We start from the raw sequence: 13,780 nt of genomic DNA, 5'->3' as shown, positions 1-13,780 counted from the left end.
TAAGATACAAGTGAATCATGTGCTATTTTTCAATAGAATATTCTACTACTGCCTTAGTGGCACTTAACAGACTATGGGGCCAAATGCCTTACTTGGTGGTGGAGTTTGGCTGCCTTAATCAATCTCCTGAAGCTTGCCCCAGTCTTATGCCATTTAGGCAGTGTTGGCAAACAGAAATAACATAAGAGGCCATTCAATAACCCTGCCTGTCCCCCTGCTATATCCAAGAGTAGTTTCTGCTCTATTTGCCTTTCCCTGACTTCTATTCTCAGTCATGGGGTCCACACTTGGGCCTGGGGGTTGATTTGCAGGGCAAGCTCTTTCTCAAAAATGAATTATTCTGGGTAAGGCACTACTGGGCCTCAGTTTTGTCATCTTTAAAATATTCATAACATATGAATGATTCTTTTAAAACTCTAAAGCACAGCAGTGTTATTATTGATAGGTTTGGTTAAATATACACAATCTATTTGTGGAAGGATTAAAAATAATCTGACTCCAGCCTTTATTCCCTTCCATACCTCAGGGGCAAAAAGAAGATAAGACAAACAGGAAGAGTCCTGTCTAGCCTTATAACCCTTCTCAATTTCTGAGTTTTTGAACGGTGGTGCAAAATTTAAAGTCTTGGCTTCTCACTAGGAACAGACCAAGCAGAAAATGTACTAGGCTGGTGGTAGCAGATAGGGGAAACTGGCCGTTAAGTGGGGAGGTCAGTCTTGGCATGGTGGGCAATAACCGTACTTCATTCTCATACAGATATAAGGAACTTTTCCTTCCAAAGAGTTGTTTGCTGGAAGAGATATGGAAAAAAATCTTCCTATCAAAAAACACTGTCCTTTAGAAAATAAAGATTTCAAGATATTGGATAGGGTATGAAAGCATTCTAGTCTATACATTCACACCTATGTCACTGAGTAACTTACGACCAGTCACTTTCCATCTCTGAGTTTTAGTTCCCTCATTAGCAAATTGGGGATAATAATCCCTCCCTTGCCCACCTCAGAGTCTGTGTAAAGATCCAATGAGATGATGACTATGAAAGCACATTGCAAAATATTAAGTGCAGCACCCATTAATGTAGTGGATTTCAACATTCTTAACTCAGAATAACTGTGCTCTATCTTCAGTCTTGACTTTTGCTAATTAAGTTAACCTCCAACAACCTGAACTCTAAATGCTGCTCCCAAGCAAAGAGCCAGGTTCTTCACTCACTTGAGCACTTTTCTTTTTCAAACCTGACCCACTATGAAGGAATGGACAGCAGTCCAAATGGCCCAATAGGGACATTAGAGGAGACCTAAAACCCATGGTATTCACACCTGAGTCCTGAGGGTCTAATCTACACTGTTCAACTAGAAAGCATGGAGAAAGCAGTTCTATTTCATGCTGAGAAGCATGTGAAACTGGTGGTGAACACACAGGGGAAATTGACTGGCTTTTCTCTAAACCAAGAAAGCACCAAATGGTCTTTGAGCTGCCCTAGGGCCAGGCCCCATTAAGAAACTTAGCTCCTCAGTGCAGTGCCCTATCATAGACCTCAGGAACTTCACTGTCACCTCAAAGACCAAAGCTCTGAGCTCTGACTTGGCCCTGAGAAGCTAGAGAACATGTCCCATAAAGGAACAAAAGAAGCAAGAGAAGATAAATTAAACTGAAAGGAATTTTAAGAAAGTCCATTTTAAAAATCAAAAACACACTGATTTGAATCTCCACTGAAGAAGTTTAGAGACCTATTTGTGAGGAGGAAGACCCAGACAAACGTGCTGGCTCCAGAGTTGTCACAGGTACAGAAATTTAGGATGTGAGTTGAGGAATCATGGCACCAGGCCTCCCAGATGTGTGTGTGTGTGTGTGTGTGTGTGTGTGTGTGTGTGAGAGAGAGAGAGAGAGAGAGAGAGAGAGAGAGAGAGAGAGAGAGTGTGTTGGGGAGAGAGGCAGTGCAGAGGATCTAGAAGGAAAAGGGTTTCATTTTCTTCCTAAAGTGCTAGGAAAATGACAATAAAATTCTCAAAGGTCCTTCCTTCAGGCCCATGTGACCAAAAATGCAGGCAGGAAAACCCTACCACATACATTGTCTGTCATTCCCTCCCCTCTTCTCTACAATCAATTTGAGCTAGGAACATGTCCAGTAGTTCCATGGCTGGGGATTCAGGCTCTCCAGGCTCAAACACAGTCAAGAAATGGTGCACATCAGTTCTGGGAAGATGGTACAGGATCAACCCGCTGGTAGTATGGGGTAGGAAATACCCCATTTGTAGATACCACATCCCAGGCCCCTGCAGCTGTTGTGGTATAGGAACAAGGCAGGAGAATCAAAGAATGACTGGACAAGGCTTTCAGGAGCATGAGAGACCTAGGGAAATAACAAAGCAAGTTAGAAACCTGTGAGACAATCTCACTAGCTCACTTCTCTCCCAATCCCCCTCACCCAAATCATGGGTTATACCAGTGAATTAGGATACAATCACATAAATGCATCACTAATCTAATTCTACCCTGTTCTAAACTGGTGAGACCATCCTTCATGAAACTGAGTTTAGTTCTAATCCGCACATACTTAAGAGGAACCTAAAGTGGTACCTTCCAGGGCAGAAATGCTACATTTGGGCTTCTGCAGGGATAACAATGCAGAAGAAGCAGATGAGGTCTGTGTGGTCCATGAAACAGAGCTAGGACCAGCACAACAGGGAAAGAGAAAGGGTTTTTTTTTCTTTATATTTGTTTCAAATTTATCAGTCATAGTTGAACCACACATTTGGTGGTAGTGAACTCTCTGACATTGCAAGTAAGGCGACTACATATACTTTTGGTGGAAGAATAGATTGAACATCTCAAATCCCAAAATCCAAAATCTTAAATGCATCAAAATTCAAAATTTTTTGTGCACCTACATGACACCAGAATTGGATAATTCCACACCTGATATCAAGTGACAAGTCATAGTCAAAATGCAGGCACAATAAAAATATTGTATAAATTACCTTCAGGCTATGCATAAAAGGCATATATGAAGCATAAATGATTTTTGGTTTAGATTTTAGTCCCATTCCCAGATAACTTATTATATATGTGAAAATATTCCAAATTTAAAAAAAAAAACAAATTCTGAAACACTTCCAGTTCCAAGTATTTTGGAAAAAAGATACTCAACCTGTATTATACAAAAATAATGGATTGAACACCTTAGAGGGAAAACTGAACTGGATGATCTTAAAGGTATCAAGGCTGACTGGTTTTATACCAGTCAAAGCTTTTAAATATTCATTATTCACATTTTTAGGTTGGATGTAGGGAACAGGAAGTCATAGCAGACTTGGCAATATATTAACTGAAGAAATATGGAAATTAGTGGTGAAAAGTAGTTGATTAGTTGAAAATTAGAAATATACCCATCCTCCTGCTTCATACTTAAGCCTATGAAAAAGCAACATTGGCTTGAGATTAGTTGCAATGGTGGAGTAGGGTGAGCTCTAGAATGGACCCCTCAACCTGGGCTCTAGCTTAGTTAGTTCTGACACTGGATTGCTCTTATGAATTTGAGAAAATTACTTCTCCTCTCTTTGTCTCTGTTTCTGCCTCTGTTAAATGAGCCTAAGATAGCCTGATCTGCTTACTACAAAGGATTGGTGTTATGATGATCAGATAAATGTAGTGGATATGGAAGGAATATATATATATAAATAAATTGTGACTGGGGGCAGTGAGAGAAAGAAAATAAGGAGGGAAATGAATTACAGTAGATGGGGTAGACAGAGAAGATGGGAGGGGAGGGGAGGGGGGATAGTAGAGGATAGGAAAGGTAGCAGAATACAACAGTTACTAATATGGCATTATGTAAAAATGTGGATGTGTAACTGATGTGATTCTGCAATCTGCATTTGGGGTAAAATTGGGGGTTCATAACCCACTTGAATCTAATGTATGAAACATGATATGTCAAGAGCTTTGTAATGTTTTGAACAACCAATAAAAAAAATTAAAAAAAAGAAAAAAAACTAACATGGCTGAAATATCTCTAATGCATCAGACACTGTAAAAGGTACTTGCACATATGATTTTAATCCAACCCTCACAGTAACTTACAAGGTAGATAGTACTTTCCACTGTTTATAGATGAAAAATCTGAGATTCACAGATGGAAAAAGAATTTTTACAAAGTTCATATAGCTAGTAGGGAATGGATGTTGATTTGAAATATAAGGCTGCCAGATGAAAAGGCTTGTATATATATTTTTTCTATCGTACCATGCTGCTTGTTCACATGAGGGATGATAACTATGACTATTAGATAGTGGGGTCCTGAGAGAGCTTGAAAAAAATGCCAGGATGGAGACTGGTGTCATGACAACCTGGCCAGTTTCCTGACAATTGTAAGCTCACAAGTGACATCTGACTGGCTGAAAACAGTATCACTCTTATTGCATATAAACCCACCAATGTCCCTAGCTTGCTGCTTCTCTACCCCTAGCCCTATTTAATGATAGTAGTACATGGCAAATTCATTAAGGGTGGCCCCTAATTCCGGTCTTTCTGCTCCACCTTTCCAGCTCACCTCAGTAGAGTTAAGGGCTAGGAACTTCATAGGGCACATTGAGCTCCCGCCTGTCTCCAGCGCTGTCAGTTGTATTCCCACCCAAGTTTTCGGTTCCAGTACAGGAGGCAGAGCTGGAAAACTTTTGTAGGTCCAGCTCTGTGCATTCGATGGGGGTGTGGACCCAGTGGGAGTGGCTCTCTGAGGCACAGGAGGCCACGGTAAATGACTCCTGTGTGGGGAAGCCACGAGTCGAGCTGCAGTCGTCATCCAGGATGGGGTTAAGTGGCTGGGTCTCAAAGATGCTCTCACTCACTGGGGACTCAGGACTGGTCTCCTGGCCAGGTGGCACGGGGAAAAGAGATTCCTCCTCCACTGCCTCGTCAGCCTCAAACTGCAACGAACCTCCTGCAACTCGAAGCAGAAAACTGGGTCACCAAAAAGCAGGGTCTCTTCTCAGCAAGGCATCTGGTCCTCAGCACAAGAGCAGGAGGGGATTTGGGAGCCAGTGTCCACCTTCCCCTCCCTGGAGACCAGAGCACCTTGCATCAGACTGAGGTGACACACTTGAGACATATACTTACATTGCGGTATCAGATAGAGGCTACCTGGTTCTAGATTAGAGAAATGAATCAATTGTTCAGAGAATAAGAAATACTTTGTGGAAAATAATTTTTGACAAACCTTGCCCCACCATTATATTTATCCCTGGGTGTTATGTCTGTGAAATTATATGGCAATAGGGACTCTGAAGATAGAATTAGGATGATGGACTTGAAAATAGGGAGATTATGTTGGATTACCCAGATGGGTCCAAGGTTAATTACATGTCCTTAAAAGCAGGAGAAGGAGGCAGAAATGACAAAGAGAGTATTAGAGAGATATGGACTCACCCCACCACTGCTAGTTTTAATAATAGAAGGAGTCCATGTGTCAAAGTGATTATGCCTCTAGAAGTTAGGAATGCTCTTCACCTCAGTTCTATAATTGCTGGGAACCACACTCAGTCATCTGCCTAAATAATTAAGGAAACTGATTCTCCCCTAGAACCTCCAGAAAGGAACACAGCCTTTCCAGCATCTTTATTTATTGTGAGACCCAGTCAAGACTGTTGACCTATGTAAACTATGAGATAATAATCCAATAAATGTGTGGTAATTTATTATGGCAATGTCAGAAAAATAGTATGCCTTTCATGTCTGAGTATGATTTAACATTAGGTGCTTATTTAACATGATTTTCATATACCAAATTCTGGATTTCTGTATTCTCTTGAAAATTTGGAAGGCTTTTTACCATATTGAATAGTCCCACATGGTAAGAAAGAGCTGGAGCTGAGTAGTGGATTTCCCTTTAGAGAGGGCACAATTCCTAAAGCTCCTGCCCATTTGTCTTGCACCTTATATTGGATCTAATTCACACATTGACCTCACTACATAAGTGTGTGACTGCTGATAATTCTTCATTGAATGAGGAAATGCCTAGCCTTCCTTCCCTTTATGGAAACCATGAATATGGAAGCAGCCTTCTTTCATATTCTCTGAAGAGTACCACCTTATTATCTTGGAGATAGAAGAGGACCAGAAGAGAGTCACTCATTATTTCTCTCCTGAAGGAGGTGGACGGAGACAGGCAGTTCTGAAATGTTCCTTCATATTCCATATTGCTGAGACCTGGGGACCAAATGCCTTATTGCCTTTGTTTCATGCTCATGCTCAGGGATTGGGAAACCACTCTTATTTGAGACACTGGATTCTGAAGTCAGAGAGAGGATTGTTCACCCTGAGCCACAATGCCTAGGAGCTACCAGAGAGAAGAGGAATTTGAAGTAGAGCTTCACAATGGTTATGAAGAGACAACAGAGAAACACTGCAGCCTGTTAAATGCTAGAATTGTCTCTACTTAAGCCAGGGGCTCAGCCAAGTATAACTATTGGTCTTTTTCAAGATAATTGGCAGGCCCCACAGCCAAATTGACCACAGACACCCTATAAAAGGGAGATTTTCCAATATACATAGAGTGAGGAAAAAAAAGGTAGTATTGCTTTGAGTCCAGTATCAAGGGGCTGAGGAATCCTGAGCATCTAGTATCCAGAAAACTTTATCTTCCCCCTTACTAACTCAATACCATTCACTAGTTCTAAGTTCCACTTTTGGTGTCCCTGCTTAGCACTAAAGCTGTACTAAACCGTGGTTTGGATTTCTTTTTCTTTATTTTTTTTTTCTTTCTTGGAACTGGGAATTGAAGCCAAGGGAACTGTACCACTAAGCTACTTCTCCAGCCCTTTTAATTTTCTTTAAATTTTGAGATTAAATTGTTTAGGGCCCTGCTAAGTTGCTGATGCTGGCCGCAAACATGTGACCATTTTGCCTCAGCCTCCCTAATTGCTGAGATTACAACCATATGTCCAATGTTCAGCTCTTGGCTGGATTTCTAATATCTTGCTTGATCCTGACCAGTCACCATCTCACCTCCTCCATATTTACCCACATAATTAAGTCCCACATTATTGGCTAAAGGGTTAATTTGTGCTGAAAACAGATCACAGTGTTATTGGGACTTTAAATATGACCTTCTATTTGGAATTTCACATAGCCATCTCCTGTAGGCTGGGGTAGATCTCATTAGGTACCAGCATGGTCTGGGAAAAATAAGTTTAAATCTGAAAATTACACACTGCATTTCTGCTACCTCATTTTGGGAAATTATCACACTGATTGCAGTTACCCTAGACCTTTCCCACATTTATTAGTATAGATAAGCAGAATTGGAGAACTTAAAAATCAACTAATCCAATCATACCTCACATTTTCGAGATTAGGGAGAAAGAGACCCCCAAAATCTAGATGACTTATTTAATGTTACAACAGTGATTCAGAGGTAGATTTAGAAACTTGTTTTCCATATTCTTTTTCCAAGGGGTTCAGTTACCATTATGTCATGCTCTGTTATGAATGCCTGGAACTTAATAAACCAGGTCCCCTAAACTCTTAGGGTTCTCTTCAGTCACCTTTAAAGTTCCATGCCATCTAATATAGTTTCCAAGGCCATCCCTGGGTTTTTCAGCATGGAAAGGAAAGCCCATTAACTCTCAACCCCAGAAAATTCCTCTTTTCTATCAATAAGAATCTTATTTCTGATTCATGTCAAATGTGAAGCAGCCACCCTTACCACGCTGGCAATGTCTGTTGAAGAACTGCTTGCAGTAGAGGAAGAAGAGCCCCAGGAAGGCCAGGGTAAACACCACTAGCAGACTGCTCACCAGTGCAACAAGTGTGGCCTCTTGAGGGGGCACTGTGGGTGCATCTGCCTTCACTAAGCTCAACTGGAAGGCACCTGTGAGACAAAAATACGGGGCAAGTCAGTCACTGTGGGGAGTTAATAGTCATCCTGACACTGGTCCTGGAATTCCTCAGAGCATCACCCCCTCCCTAAGGCCTTTCCCAATTAAGGATGCTGGTTTTACTTCTTTGTAGAGCAGGCAAATTTTAAAGATCAAAACAGAACAACTCACATATACTGCAGGCATGGTATAAATTAATACAATTAACTGAAGATGTACATATCCTATGGTCTTTCCATGCCATATCTAGACACACAAACAGATAAAAATTGATAGAGATACAGACATAGTCTAGACTTTATTTAGCTTTTGATGATTCCTAAGATCTAGAGACTCCTATACACCTTGAATAATAATAATAATAATAATAATAATAATAATAATAATAATAATAATTTACAATTAAATATTATAATTTATAAAGTGTTTTTTAAACATCTATTATTTCATTAAACCAAGAAAACCATCCCAAAAGTTATGTAGAAAAACAATTTATAATGAGTCACATTTTTTTTCAGATGATATAAATGACCTTTACTGAGTTTGAATGATTTGTGGAAGTTTACATATATATAATGTTGCAAAACCAGCATTCAAACCTAACTGATTGCCTTGCTATGACACTCCACAGGAAGGAGCATGAAGGGGTATTCATTCCCTCCAGGAATAAAAGAGAAGTCTTTAGTATCCTAATTTGCTGTCACATAATGATTTAATTAAAAGGAAAGAGAAGTGGATACACACACTGAACCTCAGAGGTGGGGGTCTGCTTTGTGCATGGGATGCACTCTTGGTCCTGTAGCCCTCCAATGCGCGTCTTTCGGTAGAACCTGTAGTCAGATTATAAAGTATGGCAGAGTGTTGAAATAAGCAATGCACTTAGAGTAGTTCTTCTTGGGAACCAGTACAAATACCTCTTCATGGGCTCTTTGCCTCCATGTTTGTTGTTCACTGAGGCCCAGAAACCCTACCTCTTCCACCATTAATCAGACCATTTAGTCAAAAGGACAGCTAATGTCACAAGAACGAGGAGCACTGCTTTGATATCAATTGCTTTGTGACTTAAGTCTACAGTGAAATTTACTTTAAACCTTGGTCTGTGCTAAGAGTGCCAACATGATGAAAAACACTGTTAATTCATCCAAGATTAACAATGTGCTGGGCACTTTATATAGGGATCCTAGGAAGACACTCTTTCTCTTTTGGGGGAACTTAAGTAGAATATAGTATGATAGAATGCTTCAACTAGATTCTCAGAGAAAGGATGAGAGAAACAGAAGAGCTAAAAAAAAAAAAAGGCTCAGAAGAGCTTGACCCAATATAGTGGGTTTACCTGGGCAGACAGTCCCCACAGACTGCATTAGAGGTAGCTGTACAGTTGGCCTTCTGGACACGATTGATGATGGCGCAGGTAATGCAAGTCTGACATCTGTGATGGCCCCAACTGCTTTTGTACCTTCGAGGAGGGCAAGCTGTACAGTATGCATCGCCACCCTCTCCATAACCACAATCCTGCAGACAGATGGGAGTCATCAACATTGCTATATAGGATCTTGGAGAAGGGATCAGCTCTGAAACAAGTGAACATGGTATAGAGTAGCATTTTTCAAACTGCTAGTTGCAATCCCATTATTAGATCATAAAAATTTTTACTAGGTTGCATCTATCATTAAAAATTGAAGTAGAGGGCTGGGGTTGTAGCTCAGTGGTAGAGTGCTTACCTCTCATGTGAGAAGCACTGGGTTCAATTCTCAGCACCACACATAAATAAATAAATTAAATAAAGGTCCATCAACAACTAAAAAACATTAAAAAATTGAAATAGAACAAAATAGAATAATAATATGAAATATTATAGTACATAGCTTGTTGTAAAACTGTGTATTTTATATTAGTCAGAATAGGCTAGTATATACTTTGGTATATACTAATCTCAGTGTCTTAGAAGAACCTAAGTGGAACAAACAATATTTCATGTATGTATGATTACATCAAAATGAAACTCAATATTATGTATAACTATAATACACTAATAAAAACATTTTTAAAAAGAATAAAAGTTTATTTCCTATTCACACTATCTGCCACCAGGAATTTCCCAAGGGCTCTGCTCTACTCCATAGGGTACCCAGGGTAACAGAGGCTTCATCTTTGTGCTGCCATGATTGGAACAACAAATGAAAGAGACCATTGTGAATTGTGAACTGGCTTTTAAAATTTTCCCCCACCAAAATGGTCCATCTCCTTTTGCTCATTTGTCCTAGGCCACACATATCAATTTATAATTAGTAATTACAAAGGTTATGAGAAAGTGCAATTCTACAGTGTGCCAGAAGGTGGGGAACCGGAAATATATGACAAATAGCTGAAATTACTAACCATCATTGATTTATAAAACTTTCACAGATAAAATATATGTAAGTATATGTTGAATTGTGATAAAAATTATTATTTACTCTAGCTCATAGTACAAAGATATTTGAACGCCAGTTGTAAGATCTAGCTGGCTCTTGTTTCAGCTGTGGAATCAACTCTGACTCTGGCCAGCATCTTCAAACCCTAAAACACACATACATTCTGGGCATCAGAGGCTCCAACATCTGAAAAGATTGAAGTAGCCAGTCTTTAAAGACTACTCCAGCTCTTACAGCCTAACTTCAATAGGAACAAGGCTGCAGCCTGATAACAGTCATAGCTCATTCTCAAGTTATTGCTTCATGGATACTGAATTTGTTTGGAGTGATAAAAAGGTTTTGGAAATAGATAGTGATAATGGTTGCACAGCACCATGCATGTGATTAATGTCACTGAATTGTACATTTAAAAAGGTTAAATAGCACATTTTATGTTAAATTATTTTATCAAAATTAAAAATTAATAACACAATATATCAAATAAATGGGTGAATTGTATGGTATATAATCTATATTTCAATAAAGCTGTTAGAAAAATGAAAGCCTTCATAAGTCTGGATCCCTGAATGACTTAGATAAAGTCTATCACTCTTAACAAAGATTACAGTTAGAATCAGTAATAAACTCTTAATCTGTTGTTATAGCAGCTAGCATTATCTGAACTAATAGGATAGATACATTTTATCTTCCTATTAGTTGGAAAAATAGAGCATCAGCCAGCCTCTAAACATTCCTGCCATGCTGTGCTTTTATTTGCCCACTCTGGCCTTACTAAATGCCTTACAACCCCCTTCACAATGATCCCATCTACCATAACCCAAATTTGATGCATATCAGAAAGTATAACATGGGTTCTCAGCATTTTGCTTATAGTCTAGATTTCTTGAGGAGATAAGGAGTTTCTTGGAACCTCTGATACCTTATATGCAGAATTTGAATCATAATTAGCTGCCTATATCCTCTACAGAGTGTGCTAGAATGAAAGCAATAAGAAATACAGTGTAATGGTGAAAAGCTCTGATCCAGGGTCAGAGAGATTTAGTTTTAACTCTCACTTCTATCAATGACCAGCTATATGACCTCAGACAATGGGGGGGTGCTCAATTGTCTTGTAAATAAAATAGGAAATAGTGCTACTTAACTGATAAACATATTAACATTATATAAGTGGAACAAATGAACAAAGGGAGTACCTCAAATCAATTGAATAAAGCTGAACTTTTTAATGTTGTGTTGAATACCTGGATGGCCATGGGAAAACCAATAAATTTTAATCCATTCTTCACACTCTAAAGAAGAAAAAGTTTCAGATGCATCAGTTATTTAAATATAAAAAATGGCAATGTATGGTGGCTCACAAATGTAAACCCAGCAACTTGGGAAGCTCAGGTAGGAGGGCTGCAAGTTCAAGGCTAGCCTGAACAAAGCAGGGAGACCCTGTCTCAGAATACAAAAATCAAAAGGCCTGGCGATATAACTCACTTTAGAATACCCCTAGGTTTAATTCCCAGTATAGTAAAATCAAATAAAATATGAAAACCAACAGTACTGAAAGCAACATATAAGCAAACTTCTCCTTAATATGAAAATGAAGAAACACATCCTAACTATAACCCCAAAGTCCAGAATCTATAAGGGAAAGACAGATAAACCTAGTTACATAAAATTTAGAGAAATTTGTGGAGGTCAAGTATTTAATAAGCAAAATAAAAATCAAATAATTAACTAAGAAAATACATACATTTGTATCTCATTTTAAGATTTATATCCTCAGCAACCAGGAGGCTAAGGCAGGAGGATCACAAGCTCAAGATGAACTTCAAAAACTTAGCACGATCTTCTCTCAAAATAAAATAAAGAGGCTGGGGATACAGCTCAGAGGAAGAATATTCCTGGGTACAATCCCCACCATCATTTTAAAAAAGAATTTAATTTGCAAACCATGTATATAACAAAAGACACTATCTGACATACATAAAGTGCTCAATCACTGAGCAACATCCCCAGCCCTTTTTTATATGTGTATTTTGAAACAGGGTCTGGCTACATTGCTGAGGCTGGCTTCGAACTTGCAATCTTCCTGCCTAAGCCTCCTCAGGCTCTAGGAAGACAGGTGTGCACCACTGTGCACAGCCAGCCTGGAAGTTAAAAAACTAAAACCTAAACTACTATAAACCAAATTACATTCTTGGTCATTTCTACAGAAATGATTTTTTTAAGGTCACACAGAAAGCTGTATGGAAATGTTCATAGTAGCTTTGTTCCTAATAGCCCCAAAGTGGAAACAATTCAAATATCCTTCAGTGAATGGTTAAACAAACTGTGATGCATCTATACTATCAAGTACTATTCTAAAACAACATAGAACAAATTATTGAAACATGCAACAAATCTGATTAATATCTAGAGAATTAAGCTGAGTTAAAAAAATCCTAAATGGTTGTATATTGTATGATTCCACATATATACTATTTATGAAATCTCAAAATGACAGACAAGGACACAGAGGATTTCAGTGGTTAATGATGAGGAGGTGGAAGTTAGGGAACATGGGTGTGGCTATAAAAAGACAACATGAGGTAACTTTGTCTTATAGAAATATTTTGTATCTTGACTATCTATATCAATATCCTGGTTGTGGTATTGTAATCTAGATATATAATATGTTACCAGAGGGGAAAATTGAAAAGTATACATAAGATATCTATTATTTATTATAATTGTATGTGAGTCTACAATTATCCCAAAATAAAAATTTTGTTACAATAAAAAATAATTTAATTAAATAAACTGTGGAACACATATAATGATGTATTTTGTACCTATAAAAATGAATGAGGACTATCTACAATGGAAAGATCTAATAGACATAGTAAGTGAAATCAAGTGTGCTTTCATCCAAAAAAGGAGTAGGCTGTTCCAGTTTCACACACACAGACACATGCATGTATACACACATACATACACATACACACAAACAATAGAAGGATAGAGCACCAATCTCAAACAAAAAAAGAAAACAGGGAGGAGAATTACCTACAAGGCAAAGAGATAAATATGTTGACCTTAATTAATATGCACTTTATTTTATAGAATTGAATTTGACAGATTGCAAATATTTTACATTAAGTACAAAAGATTAAATTGAAAATAAAGCAATCCCTAAAATTTTAAAACTGAATGCAAAAAATTAACCTAAAATGAATATGATCATGAGTGTGTGTGTGTGTGTGTGTGTGTGTGTGTGTGTGTATATCTTGAATATGTGTGTATGCAGTATTTGTCACCAGGCCTAGCACATAGTAAATCCTTAATGAATGAATGAACTTTAGTATTGCTCTTATGGAAAGCCAAGTTTTACAATATCTGGAGTACTAGAATCAGAAGACTTGAGCCTGACTCCTTACTCATTCACTTGATTGAAAAGGGAATGGCGGTGGCTAGCTTATATTTACTAAGAATTAGCTAATAAATTGATTGATTAATTGACAC

At 38.3% G+C, this 13,780-nt stretch overlaps 1 protein-coding gene across 5 annotated transcripts in view; it reads right to left on the bottom strand.

Moving 5' to 3' along the window:
- Positions 1–1,800: 1,800 nt before the first annotated feature.
- The window catches only part of EDA2R (ectodysplasin A2 receptor), a 34,487-nt gene continuing 22,507 nt past the window's right edge, over positions 1,801–13,780 (bottom strand). Inside the window, exons 1-6 of one of the 5 annotated variants that reach the window (XM_081276478.1) lie at positions 9,596–9,617; positions 9,208–9,445; positions 8,619–8,704; positions 7,703–7,867; positions 4,553–4,945; positions 1,801–2,353 (exon numbers count right to left, since the gene is read on the bottom strand). In XM_081276478.1, the coding sequence (XP_081132604.1) occupies positions 4,563–4,945; positions 7,703–7,867; positions 8,619–8,704; positions 9,208–9,445; positions 9,596–9,602 (879 nt within the window). In that variant the 5' untranslated portion in view covers positions 9,603–9,617 and the 3' untranslated portion in view covers positions 1,801–2,353; positions 4,553–4,562. Of the gene's footprint in view, positions 2,354–4,552; positions 4,946–7,702; positions 7,868–8,618; positions 8,705–9,207; positions 9,446–9,595; positions 9,618–13,780 lie in introns of those variants that run through there. The other 4 variants (XM_081276474.1, XM_081276475.1, XM_081276476.1 and 1 more) reach the window with 4 other exon arrangements.

The sequence above is a fragment of the Spermophilus citellus genome (assembly GCF_964194105.1).
Source record: "Spermophilus citellus genome assembly, chromosome: X".
Taxonomy (NCBI): Eukaryota; Metazoa; Chordata; class Mammalia; order Rodentia; family Sciuridae; genus Spermophilus; species Spermophilus citellus.
The sequence above is the reverse complement of the archived record's forward strand: the minus strand, read 5'-3'. Positions and strand labels throughout refer to the sequence as shown.